This window comes from Phoenix dactylifera, unplaced genomic scaffold (assembly GCF_009389715.1).
Source record: "Phoenix dactylifera cultivar Barhee BC4 unplaced genomic scaffold, palm_55x_up_171113_PBpolish2nd_filt_p 000409F, whole genome shotgun sequence".
NCBI classification, from domain to species: Eukaryota; Viridiplantae; Streptophyta; class Magnoliopsida; order Arecales; family Arecaceae; genus Phoenix; species Phoenix dactylifera.
This window is the reverse complement of record NW_024067850.1, coordinates 1-18,705: the sequence shown is the minus strand read 5'-3', so window position 1 is coordinate 18,705 and position 18,705 is coordinate 1. Positions and strand designations below refer to the sequence as shown.

At 43.0% G+C, this 18,705-nt stretch overlaps 1 protein-coding gene, 1 non-coding gene and 1 pseudogene across 2 annotated transcripts; all 3 read right to left on the bottom strand.

Annotated features, from left to right (window-relative positions):
* Positions 1 to 597: 597 nt before the first annotated feature.
* On the bottom strand, positions 598 to 1,638 carry LOC108510672. The gene is made up of 3 exons (XR_003387147.2): positions 1,459 to 1,638; positions 1,273 to 1,344; positions 598 to 1,191 (listed from the first exon to the last, which is right to left on the bottom strand). It is a non-coding gene; the product is annotated as an uncharacterized LOC108510672 (transcript).
* Positions 1,639 to 5,875: 4,237 nt separating this feature from the next.
* On the bottom strand, positions 5,876 to 12,560 carry LOC103715935 (annotated as a pseudogene).
* An 855-nt stretch (positions 12,561 to 13,415) lies between these two features.
* On the bottom strand, positions 13,416 to 15,089 carry LOC103714629 (mitogen-activated protein kinase kinase 4-like). Its single transcript, XM_008801954.4, has one exon. It carries the CDS (start codon positions 14,892 to 14,894, stop codon positions 13,833 to 13,835), a length of 1,062 nt encoding a protein of 353 aa, XP_008800176.1. The 5' UTR covers positions 14,895 to 15,089; the 3' UTR covers positions 13,416 to 13,832.
* Positions 15,090 to 18,705: the final 3,616 nt, after the last annotated feature.

Below are 18,705 nucleotides of genomic sequence, written 5' to 3'. Positions count from 1 at the left end.
AACAATTGATTGATTAATTATTACAAGGTTTTGCTTGGTTGCGCGATAATTGGAATGTGGAATTAATTCATCTTCCAAATTCTCCCCAAACACTAATGCTTCTAAGTTCTCTCCAACTAACTGCATGAGGATACGCATACTCATGTGATTGACATATAGTGGGCAAATAGACTCTCGTTTTATTAGACGTACATATAATAGAGATATTATTAGACCCATATTGCTGTGACATAAAATTGAGAAGATTGATCACAGGCTCACAGCCTTTTCTTTTCCTCATGGACTCCTTCGTCTACACATTTTCTAAGGCCTAGGCTGAAAAGAAGAAGATCTACTGTTGAATTGACAGCCATTTCAGTCTATAAAAATGAATCTTAAACTACGTGTGGCGAATCCTTGGTATGAATGGCTGGCTAATCCATTGATAAAACTCTGGGCCTTTCCTTTTATTGTCAGATATGTTTTTTCCTATTAAGGTTCAAGATTTAGAATCTATGATTGACGCGAAACAACGTGAAAGATAGTACACATGAATCAAAAATTTTGATAAATTTAATAAATAAATTGAATTCGAATTGATAAATTTTTAATCTCACTCATACCCAATCCGATACACCCCTGCTCAGCATAAGTTTTAGTTGCACATCTCGGTAGCTATTCCATCGCCAAGCCACGAAGGCACCAAACAAATCAAACTTTCCATCTATTTAATGGTATTTTAAATTTGAATACGTCATTTCATGCCTCAGGAGCCACGTAACTTGGCGATCCGCAGGCACTTGATAGCAAGTCTCCTGGCTGAATGCATCCAATACGAAGAAAATCATCAGAACAAAATCTGAAAACTTCTAGCTCCAAAGTATTGCATAAATTAAGTACCTAAGCTGGTCTATTGGAAACCAGAGATCTATCCTCACCTTTCTCAACACGGTGAGCCCAAAATATCTATTAGCAGATTCTCTGACTGTTTACGGTGACATTGTTAAGAATCCAATGTCAAATAATCCAATCTCCCAAAAAGAAAAAAAAGGGGGGACTCTTAAATGCAGCAAGATATTACCAGTTCATAAGTTGGATTCTAACCTTGAAACCTCTATGGTAGAGACCTCTGCCATGGCAGTAATCCACTGCATCAATTAACTGCTGAAAGTATTTCCCTGCCCCTCTTTCATCTAACCTTTTAAGATGGAACTGCTAAGAAGAATTAAAGGCATACTATTAGCCCAATCAAAATCCAACCAAAACCCAAACTTCAATCAAGCAAAAACCTACCAACTTATCAGAAAGCTGTCCTCCAGAGATATACTCCACTGCAAGATAAATCTTCTTCTTTGCCGCAATTACCTGAATCAGAAGTTCTAATTGAACACCATTAAAAATTTTAAAACTCAAAACCAACGTGCCTAAATCATTTTGCATTCTTATTTCTGCTGTCGGCAAAAGAACCTCGAAGCTGACCTTGTATATCTCTACTATGTTAGGGTGATGCAGAAGCCTGATTGTACCGATCTCCCTCTTGACCTGATGCAGACTGCGATATGGAACGAATGAAAAATAGGCTGCATTCTTTCCAGAAGCATTTGGTATTTTCAGATGATTAGTTGTTCTAATATTATGTTAAAATATTTGCAAAAAATAAAAAAAATAATTTTATTTTTTTATTTCAGTATATTTGGTACATTTCAGAAATTATATATACTTATGTACAGACTCAATATAAAAAAAATAATATATGCTGGATCATGCTAACAAAAAAAAAAAATATCCGTTGATACAAGTTGTTAGGTGATTTCTAAAATCACTTTAATAAGATCATGCTAATAAAAAAAATAATACTGACCGATACAAAATTATGCTAGAAAAAAATATATATTATGAATTGATATAGCTTGCTACGTGAATCCTAAAATTAACTAACATTTGTCTCCGTGCTTGCTGCCAGCTTTTTTTTTTTTGCTAAAAAAAAAAAAAAGGGAGCAGGGGGGAGGAAGGGACAAGCCCAACCCCGCGTAGCAGCCCCCACTGGGCCCCCCACCCCGCCAGGAGAATGTTCGATGCGGGCAAACCGGGTCGTGTGTTGGGCACGCCGACCTATTTTACTTATACCCTCCCCACCCGTGAGCCGGCTCGGTTACCCGACCCGACCCTCCGTGTGAGTACGTCACACCTGGCACCACCCAGGCTATCAGCCGACCAGTAGCACTTCCAGACCCCGTGTCCAGGCGTGGAGCATTCGGTCCCCAAATTTAATCGACGCCCGCACGTTTCGAACCTGGAACCACTTGGTTGGAAGTAAACGCCCCGTTCCAACTGAGCTACCACCTTGGTGGTTGCTTGCTGCCAGCTTGACCTTTGTGAAGGTGCCCTCCCTAATGGTCCGGCCAAGGTGGAATTTTCCGACGATCGTCACATAGCCTATTGCTCGCGGCCACTCTGCAACATGGAAGAATTGGCAACAAGAAACCTGTCCTCCTTAGATCAATGGTCCTTGTATCTAGTTTACGTACCATATGCCCTTCTAGGCTTAAGTAAGTGGTGCAGGTTTTTACTCCCTCTGGAATATGTATATATGTATATATAGGGCTTCTCTTCTCCTGCGAGATCAAATGAATTAGTACTTCTTACCCAGTTATATCTCGCGGGGAGCAAAGAAATGTGCGGTTCGTTTTTAATTAAACAAGTTCAACATCAAATAACATGAATGTGTACTCTCGTCCACAAAAGGAAGGAGAGAGAAGAAGAGGGGAAAGAGTGGAGGAGAAGAGATGTAGTTGAAAAGAAAATAGGAGCCTTCATCTCCTGATTTTCTCAAGATGAACTTCGATGGCAGGTCAGAGAGGATGGATAGGATAGAGCTGGGTTTGTCATTAGAGACTCAGAGGCCACATTTGTGGTGGCAGGGGGCCGATGGATCTTCGATCAGTTTGTAGTCAGGGCTGAGGTCAGAGTTGCGTGGGAGGGTGTTTCCTACGCGAGGAGAGTACTAGGTGCTGATCGCATTATTTTGGAGGGGGACTCAGCCATAACGATTGAGTGGATCTAGGAGTCTGGCAGTGCGGCTAGCGGGTCACGACTGATTCATGATACCGTAGGCTTTTGGAGGAGTGCGCCTCTCATCGGGCTACCCATATCTTCATAGAGGCAAACAGTGCGACAGACTGGATGGCATCCTTCGCGGCTCATCACTTTGGAGATTTTGTTTGGGATACTTCCACTTCGCTGCCGTCTTCTATGTATTTCATTCTTCTTTCTGACTTTATGAGCTGTACCTATACTTATGCGTGAGACACTGATGCCGGTGTACCAAAAAAAAAAAGAAAAAAAAAAAAAAAAAAAAAAAAAAAAAAAAAAAAAAAGGAGGAGGAGGAGGGAGGAACGTGATTTGAGTGGGAGGCATCGCTGCTTCCCTTTCTTTTTAGCACCTCACGAAGGAAACCAATTCAAAGACCGCATCGAGGAGGTGGTTCCTGTTAACGTCGAGAGGAATTCTGCCTTGGGTATGAATTCTTTTGGGTGCTTCTAGAATTTTAAAAAGTCGTGCCGATCTCAAAGGCTTTGGTGCACTTGGTAATATTATCGTTATGAGTGATGTGTAGGGCTGGAGCAGGGCCAGGTCACATTAGGTTTCCAAGCTGCTCGGATTGGGCTTGGGGGGGAGGGAAAAAAAATCAGGCTCTGGACCAGGCCGAGGTCCCAAATCTTCTTCAAAAGATTCTAGCCCGAGCCGAAGCTTGATTAGACCAGCCCAGATTCAGGCCCGAGCTGCTGCTTCAACGCAAAACGAGAGAGAGGGAAAAGAGAGAGCGTGAAAGAAAGAGAGGAAAGATAGATTTAAAAACAGAGACTGAGGGGGGGAGAGAGAGGGGAAGAGAGATTGGAAGGGAGGAACGGGGGACAGAGAGGAGAGTTAGAGGAGAGGGGAGAGAATGGGAAAGAGAGGAGAACAAGTGGGATGAAGTGGGCCTATTTTCGGACGTGGACTGGACTGCAACAAGGCAGAGCGCAGTCCGGTCTAAAATTTTATGGGCTCATTTTTTAAGCCCAAGTCCGAAACTAGAGTCCATAGCCGCGAGCCTTGGTTTGTCAATTATTTAAATGCAGGTATTAATTATAAATAAATCGTTTCTACGATAATTAATTCGTAGCTCTTGCTCTAGGAAAATGAGCTTTACTTTGCATATGTAGTGTTATAAAATTGACCTAGAATCTACCCATTTTGGTGATTCGATCCCAATTTCAATGTGGACTTAGGCGTTTAATTTGGAAGTCCAACCCATGCTCTAATCCTGCAGCAACAGCTCTTAGCCAGAAAAATTAGATCAAAACCCTCTATTTATTTTCTTGATATCTAATTGAATAATTACCTCCTCAGGTTAGTTCAATCAAACACAACTATGATTATGAATCCTTGTGAGTTCCTTATTAAGGACCAGATTTGGTCCAAATTAAACTGTGTCAAACTTTGATTTATCTTTTCTGAACCACACGAAAGCTTGAGATTACTTAATAAGCCACACCCTTAAACTATCCTGAGATTACTCGGTACCTATGCGAAATCTTGAGAGACAATGCAGGAGCCAAACAACGCATCTCCTCGAACCATGAGGAGAGGTACAATTATGAGAGGCTCCCACCTTCAATTAACCATTCTCAGAAGGCATAAGTTTGCCTCCAAGATGTTTGCGTAAAAGGTCATTTGTCATAACCTATGATCTTACACAAAAATATTAGTCAGAATGTATTATTTATATTTTTTTGGCTTATATAAATATCTAAGATTTATCTCATGCATAACGGATGAAGAATTAAACACGCATCCTAACGAATCCTCACAATATTACCAGGAATCAGAAGGAATAAATTTGATCCTACGTTGTGATAAGGAGAGCAAGTGGTGGGACAGGACCGGGGTAGCTTTGTAGCCAGAATAAATTGGAAGCTAACTCATGTAAAGGTACACAGCGTGACCTCAGAAATTTGGGGTTTGGGAGGTACGTGGAACGAAGGATCGGGAGGAAGGGATCTAAAGCCGTGATCGCCAAGTTTTGGGACCCCAGCAACGTATAGAGATGGCTAATTAATGCACAAACTCTTGTTTTTTTGTCTGTATGCGCGCGTGTTTAAGTGATGTCCTTAGCCCAAGCTTACCTACTGGTGGTCTGTTTCTCTTCAATGGTCTATTTTAATTGAAAGAATCCTTCAAGGCGTCCGTTATGCACAGGAGAAAAGTCTAGCACAAGAGAAAATTTTAGACGAAATGATAGGCCGCCAGGTAGGTAGTCTTCAATAGTGATTCATCGAGAAACTACATGTTTTAGAAAAAATAAAGGAATAAACAAAAATGTTAATCTTCTCAGCCACAAGATAATCCAAATTCTTTAAACACAAACTCAACCTTAATCTATTGATTCCAACTGGTCCACAATATGAAACTCATGATAAATTTGAAGTTGATCAGGCACAAGTTCAAGATAGGTCGTATCATGTTCAAGTCAAATTGGTCAAACTCAGGCGTGCAAAGCTGATTTAAACCTCATCATCTCTTATTGATATGGTAAAGATAACTAGTAGGCCAGAGAGGAAGGGAAAAAGATAACAAATCAACACTCTATTTTCAGTAGAACTTCAAAAATTTCTAGTTCAAGCAGAACCTTCAAAGTGGTGTCTCTTTATTATCTTTTAACAATCAACCACATTTGGGCTAAAAAAATATATGCAGCTCTGGAGTCACTATCCACTTTCACTGCTATCTGCTGAACGTCTCATTTCTTTAGACAGAATCAACGGGTTCACGTATTGAGAAATTTAATTCATGGGCTAATAGAAGAAAATATTTAACCAGCAAACACATGACGGTCAGTAGTTCAGACTTGGGAGCAGGATCAAAAGTGATTGCATAATAGAATATCCACAAAAAAAGACAAAAAAGTCTCAGAAAACTGCACAAATATTTATCTCATCAAGCCTTGGAAGAAGATGCATGATAATAGCATGCTTTAGCAGCACATCCGATATCTGTGCACTATGTGCTTCACATGAGCAGCTTCATATAGGTCTATGCTCTCACCAAATCTCTCTCTTCGAATACATGTCTGATAAACAACACTGCATTTTAATTTGAAGCCACTTCCAAGAGATTAGTGCTTTCTTCCCATTCGACAACCATAGATGCAAAGTAGTCTTTTATATCATCCTCAAGATGATGATTGTTGAGACTCAGCACACCATTGTCTTCACCACTGATAACAATGGAAAGGAGGCCAATGAAAAAGGAATGATAGGTTGCTCAAAGTAGGAGGTAAAACTTCAGTTCAGAAATACTTGTCAGCAGTATAATGAAGAAATTTATACCTTCATCTTTACAACATCGGGTGAGACAAATTATATCTTTATGTTCAGTGCTTGGCAATTAGATAAGCCAGCGATCCAACAGTCCTCCCATCAGCAAGATTTCCAACCAAGCCAAGTGTAACTTCTGCCTCTCCCTCTCTTTTGATTGTGCACACATCCAATAAAGTCTGCACAAACAAGGATGAGGAACCAATATCCATGGATGCACATAAGTTTCTAGCAACGACCATGGATGCATTTACAAATAGAATGTATGTTGATTATAAGGACAAAATATGAAGCAAGATAATGGAGAGAGACCATGTTGATGTGAGACCAATTCTTATTTTGCTTAAAGAAGATGGCTTAAGAAGGAAGAAGAGGTAAAATAAGGGCTAGCTTAAGAGTGCCGAAGCTAAATAACCCCTTCCCTGGTAATACAAATGTAAAAGCAACTGTAAGCATGTAGACAGATGTAACTAGTCTGGCATTGTAAAGTCGAACACTTGCAATAAGGTCCTATAAGATCAGATAAGAAAGACAGTAAAAGAGGGGCTAGCTCAAGAGTTCAGAAATAAATCACACCTGTGGAAATCTAAAAGTAACTGTAAGCTTGTAGAAAGATGATGACACAGTTCAACTAGACCATATGGGAACATACGTTAGCCTAGACATAGGGAAAACAAGCAGTGGAATGTAGGGAGAAAACAAGCATTGAAAAAGAGTAGTGAGATATGAATATTTCAACAAGTAATGAGGCAAAGCATGATGTAATAAGTAGCTACATACATATTAATAAACTCTTTTGAATATGAAATATTTATGTCTGCATTTATTGCATAAATTTTAGATTATTACTCAAATATAAGAATAGGTGTATTTTTGTTCGTCCGCCGGCCAACTTGGTGGCCTCAATTGTTTGAATTTGGAGCTTTACTATGAATTTGGTGGGACTATAGTTTACATTTAATCTAGAAAAGAATCAAATATGTAGGCTTTGATGCATTTGGGTCAAACAGACCATTCCTAGCCTCAATTAGCCTATAAAGTCTATTTAAGTCCATCCACGTAAATACAAATGAACTGTCGCCACAAAATGGTGATATATCTTTCTGGACTCCACATTAAAGTTTGGCGCACATGGTTTATTGGAAACAAGTCGAACTCAAAACTGGAAACAATTTTCTGTGGTCTTCTGTTGGTTTTCAAGAATTGAAAACTTTTTAAAGAGCAAGTTGATCATCATAAAGAGAAAATCTTCCTAGAGAAGGCCTGTTTGGTTGTTGAAATCTGTCTATGTCCTTGACTTGCTTAAAAAATGGTGGTTGGCTCTTTCTGAATAAGAGAGAAAAGAATTAACAGACTCAATTCCTTCCAATCCCTCCTAAACCTCGTGTAATCATTCATGGACCATCCCTTCCACCAACCTCTCTAATTTCTGGTGTCCCTTTTGAGTCTAAACAAAATTAAGCTGCAGATCTTTCCCCCATCCTTTCTTTTCCACCCAAAAAGGGGGAAATGATCAATGCACTCATTGCTGAAATCTCCTACTTAGGGTGTTGAAGCAACAATAGAATCCTGCTCTTAATCAACATGAGTATCTAGAAGCTTCAGCTCCTTAATTAATCATTGTTATTGATCCAGTCATATGATTCCAGAGGAAACAACCAAAACAAACACTTCATACGCCTCCTTCCTTCTTAAATTTTATGCCAAATGGCTTCCAAGTCCCACACCCCATGCTATTATGATTAGATGAGGAAATCAAAAAACTAAGCAACAGTATGAGCACAAATACCAACATTTTTGACTCCTGTCGCATGCTGTCCTACCAGCATCTGTGATGTTTTTCTTGATCAACCTATAGCTACTTCCATGCTAGTGAGGCGATGCCAACATCCAAAATGCATATGCTTGGATTATTCTTGACAGTGTGTTTTCTCAAAGGCTTCTTCATTCGCTGTACGACAAACTATTTCATCATACCGAGGCAAGATGCATATGCCTCCATCCATAACAATGCAACGTAACAAGATCCTCTGCATCAAGGAGCATATAATCTAGCACCTTCAATTCAGTCCAAGACCAGAAGCCCTATATGTTCCACTACATCATGGAACCAAACACCTAGCACTGAATATCCAAGATGACAAACCTCATAAATGTTCATTAACATCTTTGCATAAAGGATGAATAGGCTTAAAACAACTTTAGACAACCTAACTTCAAGGCGTAATGCATGTTCAAGGTCCATCTATCAATACGGTGAATCTACAATAAAGCTTGCTTGTTTAAATTAATGGATCATGTGACAACCTTAACTTCCAAATAATGAATCTAAATGATACAAGCCCTAGTTATGAACACAAAACCAAATATTATTTCGATTTTCTTCATCTATGTGCATAGCTCTTAAGAGCTTATTGCAACCAAATTTCTTAACTAAATAATGAAGTTATGTATTTCTGCATTAGCTTATTCTATTCTCATGATAACTTTCTAAGCCTTTCTAAGCCTAAACAATTATTTTCACATTTATAAGGCAATTTCTTGGTCATCATACACATTTTCCTTTTTTTTTCAATGATGCAGGACAAGCATCCTATATAGGAAAAAAGGTTAAAGATCAATTATCTACAAACACAAGTAGGCAGGGAAAAGTGCAAACAACAACCTTTGTTTACTAAAAATAGCCTCCATGCGGAACAATTAGGTAACCTCTATTTATACCTGAGTTCGGTGCTTTCCAGGACCATCCCTGGAATATATTGTAGAAATGCCAGCCGTAGAAGTTGCTTCTTTTAGTAGCTCCACTTTCAAAATCTCTCTGTGCAGTTATATCTGCCTGACCTTCAACAGTTCTTATGGTATCTGAAATACAGGTTTGCTTATCAATCAAATTAGTCAGTAACCTATGATACTCTGAACTGCAGGATAAGCTTGGTACCTTCCCAAGCATTTTCTGTTGCCAGAACTTCTGCACCGAACCATTCATGGCAGATCCAAAGGAAAGTCTAGTCCATGTTCATGGTTCATAAAATCGAATAGCCAACAGAAAGCCCCTCAATATCTACTCCTAGATGAGTTGTTCTCAACCTTTTCCATTTCCAGAGCCACTTCAAACATATAATTTAGTATATCCCTGTCAAACTATGGAGACTCCATTATGTCATCAAGATATCAAATAATGGTGTAACATTAATAGAAGTTCAGAAGGTACTACACAAAGAGGAAGAATATTTTTTTGATACTAAGGGAGGCAAAAGCCACCCAAGACTTTATTAAAAGAAAAGGAGGAAGAATATAAAGAAAGTAAAACGATATAAAACACACCAAAGGAATATAGATAAAATGAGTAACGTGGCATTCACCTACTAAAAACAACATGCACTAGCAAGTCGTTGTCTCATAATTAGTTACTGCAACACATCATGAAAGTTGGGTGGAATTATGATACCATCCAGGAAAAAGAGAATATAAGAGAGAAAGAGGAGGAAAAGATTAGTAAACTAGCGAAGTAAATTTCAAGCACGCCACTTCAGTGCCTTGAAGTATGGAGAAAAGAATCAAGTTAACTGATGGCATAAGATAATGTCCTAGTTTAAGAAAATTATAATTGAATCCAAATACTAGCAGGGGTTCAAAGCGGCATCAGTCGTTGACGAATAAAGTCCAAAATTTTTGCATGAATACAAGATAGCAATGACAAACAGAGTCAGTTGGGCATTTCTTCGAACAGTGAGGATGCACATTGTGCTGCTAAAAGAAAGATTGATCACATGTTGTGGTTAGAAAGATGGTATGGTAGTGCCTAGTTTCGCTTACTGAAGGTTGAGATAGAGCCATAACATAAGAGAGATGATGTGCTGGTGACCAAACGAGAGGGAAGGGAGGAAGAGAAGGAATTAATGAGTATATATATTTGGGCGAGCTGGGACACCCCCCGGATATTGGGCGACGGCTGAGTGACCTTTCATGCTAAACATGTATTCAGAGAAGCCAAATGACTCCATAATACTTTATAGATTGGGAGGCAGAGTTGCCTAGAGCAATTTGAAACTTATTATTTGTATCCGTACTCATAATAATAATAATAATAAAATTGAAGGGCGAAGACGGAATGCGAAAGAAAAGTCAAATGGAACCGTGGAACCACAGGGATACGAGGAGCTTCAGGAAACCTGAGCCTTGTCGAAAAGGTTTTCTTTGGAATTTAGTTATTATATCGATCAAAGAATTTCACTTTTTTTTTTTTTTTGAAGGGAAAGAATTGCTTATTGGGCATTGACTGGAATAAAATATCTGTTTTTATTGAATTATCTGAATATTACCCAGATATATGTCATGAGCGTTTAAGATGAAGACAAGGTGATGCGAAGATATAGGGCTTACAAACCACTAGCTCAAGTTCAGTTCAAATTCATCTCATGCCCAACCTCTGAAGTATTGATCGAAGCTACCACCAGTAGCTTTGGTTCAAGTCTTTCTTGAATTATTCCAAAATTTATGATTATAATAAAATAGGTGCTTCACAGAAATCAGGAAGATGTAATCCAACATTCTAGCTCTCAAAACATAGGCCAACATGGGCAAAACATGAGTTCTACTAATATTAATTTGCATGTTTATATCCACAAAAATGTTTTAGTAACTCAAAAAAAAAAAAAAAAAAACTCCGCTAGTGTGTTATATTCTAATTCCATTTTTGAACTTGCATTGCCAATCCTGCCCCATACATAATGAGGCAACGTTTGGCTCTTATATCCAAAGTTCCAAACAGGATGTTATAGCAGTAATGCCACTGAATGGCCGGTGGGCCTTACCTTTGATCAAGTGGTAATTGAATTTATGAGAATAGAAAACACCAACACTGTGAATGTAGTTAACCCCCATAAGTGCTTGTATAAATCGAATCTAGGAACAATTTTTTTCTCCTCACATGACTTGCTTTGCTTTCCACATTTAAGGTGATATAATTTATCAAACCGAAGGTGGAAAACATAGAGGAATGAAGATTGTCTATAATAGCAATTTATGAACTGGAGCATGGATATAAAAGACTTGCTTGAATATGATAGTTGCTCTATAATTGACATAGAGGAATGAAGATTGTCAAAGATAGCTTGGAAATTAGAAATAAAAAGACAGAAACATAAGGGCGAAAATTCAAATGCCAAGACGTCATAATCCTGACTTTAAAAGTCTTCGAGACCTAAACATCCCCTTCGGTCAAATGAAAACTTCTACAAGAGCTCAATGCAAGGAAGATGCTTCTATAGATGGTGGACATCAATGAGTCAAATCTCGGCCAACCATATTCAAAATTTAGCGCAGGGCCAAGCTGACGACTTAGGGCAGCCAATGGTCATTGCTATTTACCCCCTAACTTATTAGCTACGTGAAGATGGCATATGCAAAAAGGATTAAGTTAAGATGTACTTCTCTCACGGGTAAATACTGGAGAAAAGGACGTTGTGCTTGACATTTGGAAACTTCCTCGCCAAGTCAAATGATCTAGGTGGATGTAGGACCATGGAATATAGCAATCAATAAATAAAGCAACCACCTCAGAGCTTTTTTATATGTGCTATGATATACTTGTTGAATATATTCTCTTGACTTGTTAATTCTTTTGCCTTAAAAGTAACTTGCCTTGGCCCCTAGATACCCCAGCTCACAATTCTATATTTAGAAAAGCCAACGGGATCACGGACTGGGTAACTTTTTATGTGATCTGTCACTTTGGAGGTACTCTGTGGGCTAAAAAGGAGTTGCTGAGAGCACTCCGAGACTTGCTGTTTATTTATTTTATTAAATTTGTGCGTACTCGAATTGTATTAAGCACCTATTTTCAGTATATATATATAAAGGGAGAAAGAGAGAAAGAGGGTGAACTGGATGCATGTGAATGGTCCCAACTTCAAGGATCATACTCTATTACCTCATAGATTGGGTGAGAAACGCATGTCGAGGGCTTCCACATTGCAGGGTGGGAATCAAATTAAGCGTCTTTGTTTTCAGATGACTCAGGCAAAGCAAACTGAAGTTGCCGTCAAATATTCCCTTGACGGCGGACGCGCAGCCTCTTTTTTCCATGGTAACAAGAGCCCTCGTTCTCCCAAAATAGGCTAAAGTCTCAGGGAGCACTGATCTAATTAAATGTTTCGTCATGCACCTATATATATATGGCAAGTACCATTACGCACAAATGCAGTTCCAGGAAGTCGCATATCGAAATCAGCACAAGAAACATGGGCTTTTATATTGACTTGGGTGCGTATAGGTTCTAATTATTTCTTTCTTTTTCTCTTTTTTTATTTTGCATATTGTAGTGCGAAAGTCTTTGCATGTCGTTGCATGACATGTGTGGGTGTGAAAGGTTGATTTGTGAACAATGACATGCATCGAATGTGCCAAGATACGTCGACAAATACCTCAATCCTAGTCCTACCTGCCACTTTGGGTTGCATAAATTCATTCTATTTCTCTCACCAACTGTCTACGAATGCTTATGCTTCAAAAGAAGATACTTTCCTCTTCGCTAATTACTTTATTTGATGTTATGATTTTTTAACAGCTAGTAAACTAACTGCTCTTTATATCTTTAAGCTATCTCTATTAGGACAGAATTAAAGTAAATACATTAGTAATTAAACTGCAATGCAAGCCCACCAATTAGGATATTAAACCTTGACACCATATCATAAATAAAGTACTACTCTGAGATCGTAGCCTTCATCCATCAAGTTCTGTTTAAATTCATAAACAAAAGAACAAGTACATTCAGCCACGCTTACATGTTTGTTTTTGTTGAATATATCCTGTGAAAATTGATATCAAATAATAGTCATCCACAAAATTAATCGTGCATGTCCAAGATTGTTGTGTTCGAGATCTCGGTTTCAAGGTTTCTAAACATATATATCAGGTTATAGGTGTGAGAAAAGATTACCTACCATTTTTAATCTTATTGTATTAACAAGATTTCGATATATAGGTCTGAAGAAAAAAATGTCTGAAATATTGAAAAATCTCGATCCCTCTGGAATCCTTTGAATTTTCTGATGTAACACATACACCGAGACTGAATTTTAAACCAACCATGTGTGCACAACACATGGTTTGAATGGTTTAGGAAAGCAGCTTCCTTTTATTGGTACGATGAATCTGTTTCAAATTTTTCATATAACAACAGATAAAAAGTTACAACATGAGCCATTTCATTACACCTACATTACCACTAACATCCACTCCCTTCGCACTAAAGCTCTGGGTCACCACCACCGTCCCATTTTGATCTCGGCTCCCATGTCACACCGATGTATGGGTAAAACCTCTGAAAATAATTAAAAAAGGAGTTTCTTTTTTTGAAAAAAAAACACACTTTCCACTGCCCACCCTCCATCTTTCCTTATCCGCACTCCGCCCTGTAAAGGGATTTTTTTTTTTCATGAGAAGGAAAAAAGAAAAAAGGCCACCAATTTTAGGTCAGTGGTGTGAAATTATACGGTGGAGACAGCGATGTCGGCGACGGGGGGCTGAGTCCGGGTGATGAAGGGGTGGCGGAGGAGCTCGGTGGCGGTGAGCCGGCGGCGGGGCTCCGTCTGGAGGCAGCAGGCGATGAAGCTCCGGAACTCCGGCGAGGCGGTGGACGGCGCCTCCGGCGGGTTGGAGTAGCAGATGGCGCACATGAGGCTGGCCCAGTCGCCGCCCTGCCGCTTGAGGTGCTCCCCGAACGGGAACCGGCCAAGATAGAACTCGAGAATACTGAGGCCAAAGCTCCAGATATCGCCGGAGTAGGCGTTGTAGACCCCCTCGTTGAGGTCGGTGTTGATCCGCTCGGGGCTCATGTAGGCGATCGTCCCCACCGAGGAGTTGCAGGGGTCCATGGTCTGGACCAGGATCCGGCCGACCCCGAAGTCCGCGATCTTAACCTGGCGCGCGGCGTTGATGAGGAGGTTGGAGGGCTTGATGTCGCGGTGGACGATCCGGCGACGGTGGAGGTAGGCGAGGCCGGAGAGGACCTGGCGGGCGATGTCAGCGAGGACGGGCTCGGAGGCGATGCGGCGGCCGTCGAGGGAGCCGCCGTCCATGTACTCGAGGAGGATCTCGATCTCGCCGGCCCGGTCGTAGCACCCGTGGCACCGGACCACGTAGGGGTTGTCGGCGGTGCGGAGGATCTCGATCTCGCGGCAGATCTGGCGGCGGATGGCGTCCTCATGGTTGCAGTAGATTACCTTGAGGGCGTAGATCCGGCCGGTGGGGCGGTGGCGGACCATCCAGACGGTGCCGCCGCTGCCGCTGCCGATGCGGCGGACGCGCTCGAGGTCGGCGAGTTCCGGGGTCTGGGCGCAAGCGGAGGTGGCCATGGGAAGCTGGAGGCCGCCGGGGACGGAGGAGGCGGGCGCAGAGGGAGGAGGGAGGGGGAGGGGGACGGCGAGGGACGTGAGATCACGCTGGGGAAGGGGCAGGGTGAGGTCGGGGCGGCGGCGGGGGTGGGTGGGATTGGGGATGTGTTGGCCGGGATGGCTCGGCCGCGTCATGGGGAGTGGGCCGGGTCTCATAGCGTCATGGCGACCAAGGAGAAGGCCGGGAAGAAGTCATATAGAAGGGATCGAAGGACGATGGGTTCGTAGAAGTCTGGAGATTGATGGGGATTGCGGAGGGTTCTTGGAAGGAGGCGAGGGAGGACCGGAGGTGAGAAAGGGGGGTTTTATCGGATTTTTTATACCTATATCTAATATAACAAATATTGGGTGGGAGGTGGAAGAAAGGGCAAGGGCAGGGTCAGGGGAATAGGGATTTGGGACTTGGGGTGGGAAAAAAACAAAATAAAAGGGGAAAAGAAACGGGCAGTTTCTCGTTTTACTATTTTTTTTTATTAGGCAAATTTCTTTGGGAGCCATTTAGTTGGAGATAATCTGCTTCAGAAAAATAAATATTATATCAAATTATCATATTTAGTACAAAATTAGATAAAAAATATGATAATAAATAATAAATTATATATCTATTTTTTTAAAAGAGAAGATAAAATAAATACCACAAAAAGGTTGGTATTTATTTTTTCATATGGAATTAACAAGTAGAGATATTCTGAAAATATCTTATTTCTTGACAGAAACACCCTCAATTATATTATTTTAATATTATATTAAGTATATTATACAATTAATACTAATTATATTAATATATTAATATATAATAATATATTTAATATAATATTAGACTTATTAATAATATTAATTATTAATATGATTAACAAATATTTATTAATTATCAAGTAGTCTAATATAGGATTTACTAATAACTAATATATTTATTTATATATCAATATATACTAAAATTTATTTATAATATATATATTATAATATATGTATAATTAATTTAAAAATATTTATTAACTTATGTCAATATATTTTAATATTCGAAATAGTCAATATTGATAATGTTTATGTAAGTAGGTTATACATAGCCAACAAACGAATGGAGAAAAAATGTTATTACTTAAATTATTTATTTAAGAGTGTTGCTGGTGGTCCAAACCGAGAACGATTGGCACTGCGGTGTGAACGGGGTTCCGTCTGAGTTGTCTTGGTTGGTGTTGGTTGCGCTCCACCTTCCGCCAAGAAACCTGCAAACAAGCCTTGCACCACCACCAGGGTGGTGATGGCCCTCCGACGGTCAAGTCAGAGGAGATTGGAGGAGGAGGAGAGGTGATAATCGCAAGTAAGAGAGTGCTCTGGGAGATATTGCTCACCCCCCTTTCTCCCCCCAGCCGCATATATACCTGGCTGGGGGGTCTCTCAGGGGGGTTCGTTATCGTGGGGCACGATGGTGTGGCCACTGACATGGCCGTTACAGGGCGTCGTGGAGCAGCACCGGGTACGGCCACGTCAGGGCATAGTGGGGCTCCGCTTTGTACGGCTGATGCAGGAGATCGTGGAGCAGCATCGGATACAGCCGTTGCAGGGAGTAGTGGAGCAGGAGGCCGCGGCGTGCCTCTGGGGAATAGCCTGTCGTTATCAAGAGATCTCCGACTCGGGGTCGGAGCGCTGGATCAAGGGGCAGCCGACTCGGGGTCGGGCTGCGGAGCCGAGGATATCCGACTCGGGGTCGGATTGCTGGATCAAAGGGCAGCCGACTCGGGGTCGGGCTGCGGAGCCGAGGATATCCGACTCGGGGTCGGATTGCTGGATCAAAGGGCAGCCGACTCGGGGTCGGGCTGCGGAGCCGAGGACGTCCGACTCGGGGTCGGAGCGCTGGATCAAAGGGCAGCCGACTCGGGGTCGGGCTGCGGAGCCGAGGATATCCGACTCGGGGTCGGATTGCTGGATCAAAGGGCAGCCGTAGTCTTCCTGGGCGCGCGTGCCGGTCACGTGGGGCATGGCGGCTTATTTCCCCCGTAACAGTAGCCCCCCACTTCCGAGCCTGGAACCAGAAGGGGAACAGGTGAAGGGAGTGATGTTTCGGGATTGCCGCCGTTCCTCGGAGAGGCGCGCGCGCTTCGAGCTCCCCGCCCTTTTTATGGCGTATGGCGGTTATTGCTGACCTGGCAGTCTGAGGATTTCGGCGGACATCCTTCCTTAATGGTGTCGATTCGCCTTTGGGGCGCGAGCGACCCTTCGGCAGCCAGGCGTCCTCTGGCGTCACCGAGGCGTCACTTGCCTTTCCGCCTATTTAATCGGGGGCCTTTCCCCGTCCGTCTTCTTCTTTACAGATATTTTCAAGTTTCCCCTTTGCGCAGCTGTTGCTGCCGTCGGACTGTTCACTTGTTTCTCCTTTGGCGCTCTCGGAGCCGTTCTTACCTCTTTTCCGGTGAGTTTTCCCCATTCTTCTACTTAGGGCTCTCCATACTTTCCCCTCTTATACTAGTGTACTCCAGTCGCTCCGGTCTTTCCCCCCTTCCTGTCCCCGTCCTGACCGTAGGTTTATTGGCCATTAGGAATGGGCGAAGTGAGAGCAGACCAAATTAAGTCGGAGCTGGTCGCCACAGACTTAGACAGACTCGTGGCTCGGTACCACCTTCCCGAGGCCTGCAACGCCACGCTCCCGGGGCCTGAGGAGAGGATATCCCATCCTCCTCCAGGGAAGATCGCCATCAATGAGGGCATTCTCCAGGCCGGGTTCCGCTTTCCCCCTTCGGACTTGGTCATGCAGGTGCTACGGGGTTTAAGAGTGGCACCGACGCAACTGGTGCCGAACTCGTGGCGGGCCCTGACGGTCTTCCAGGTTCTCTGCCGTATGCACGAGATCCCCGCCACCCTGAATGTTTTTTGGGAGTTCTACAGCCTGAGCGGCCACCCCCAGGACAAAGGGTGGTGGTGCTTCGCAGCGCGGCGAGGATGCGGCCTTGTCAAGGAGGCTCCTACCTCCATTCACAAATGGAAGGAGCGCTTCTTTTTTGTTGATGCAGATCCCTCTTGGGAAATCAGGGCGACCTGGGAGACCCCGATGAAGTCTCCGATCGGCCTATCGAGACTGTCAAGGGAGGAGTCCGATGGCTTGGCCGCCTTGAAGGGGTTGGTTGCCGAGGGCCAGCTCCCCCCGGTGGCCCGCCTTATTTTCGAGGATACTTTGGTGAATGTCGGTCTGAGCTCGGTCCCCACCGACCGTGAGTCCGCCACCGATTCTTTCTTGACTTTTTTCCTTCTTTCGTCCCGTTCTTTTCTTTGGTTTCTCCGTCTCCGACTATCCCGTCCTTTTTGCAGAGATCGACGACGTCATGCGGTCGGTGAAGACAAAGGCTGTTGGTAGGGCGTCCCTGCTGGAAGCAGCCCAGAGGAGGAAACGAGCTCTTTCGAGCGGGGCCCCACCGGCGAAGAAGTCCCGTAAGGAGGTGCCTCCGACGCCGACCGACGAGTCCGGGCCCACCGATCAGGGAGACGTCGTGGGCACGGACCGGCAGCTGACGCTGTATCAGCCCTCCGGTGGTAAGATTGCCGCTACTCCGGAGGTATCATCCGAGCCTGCCCGAGACGGACGGGTCGGACGTGATCGGTCCCCGACCCGGCCTTCGACTCGGTCGGCTCCTGATGACTCGAGGAGGGACGCGCCGAGGCCCCGACCGAGCGGGACCCTATCAATTCCTGGGGTGACCCCCGCCCCGAGCGCGATCGGCCGGACTCTTCCCCAGGCGATGGATAGGGGTAAGGCTGCAGAACCACCGTCCGGCTCTGGGGAGAAATCGGGGTCTGCCTTCACTACCGATGGCGCCCGAAATCTCATCGAAACAGTGCTGCTGGAGAAGGACCGTCGGCGGGTCCGGGAGTTGGAGGTTTCTGACATTGGGGCTGCCAGCTGTGTCTGTCTCATGTCGGTGAGTGTTCTTCTGGCCGCTTTTCACCATTTATTGGCTCTGTTGTTCTCCGCCTG

Coding starts and splice junctions, on each gene's coding strand:
- LOC103714629 (XM_008801954.4), bottom strand. CDS start 14,894: ATGAGACCCGGCCCACTCCCCATGACGCGGCCGAGCCATCCCGGCCAA.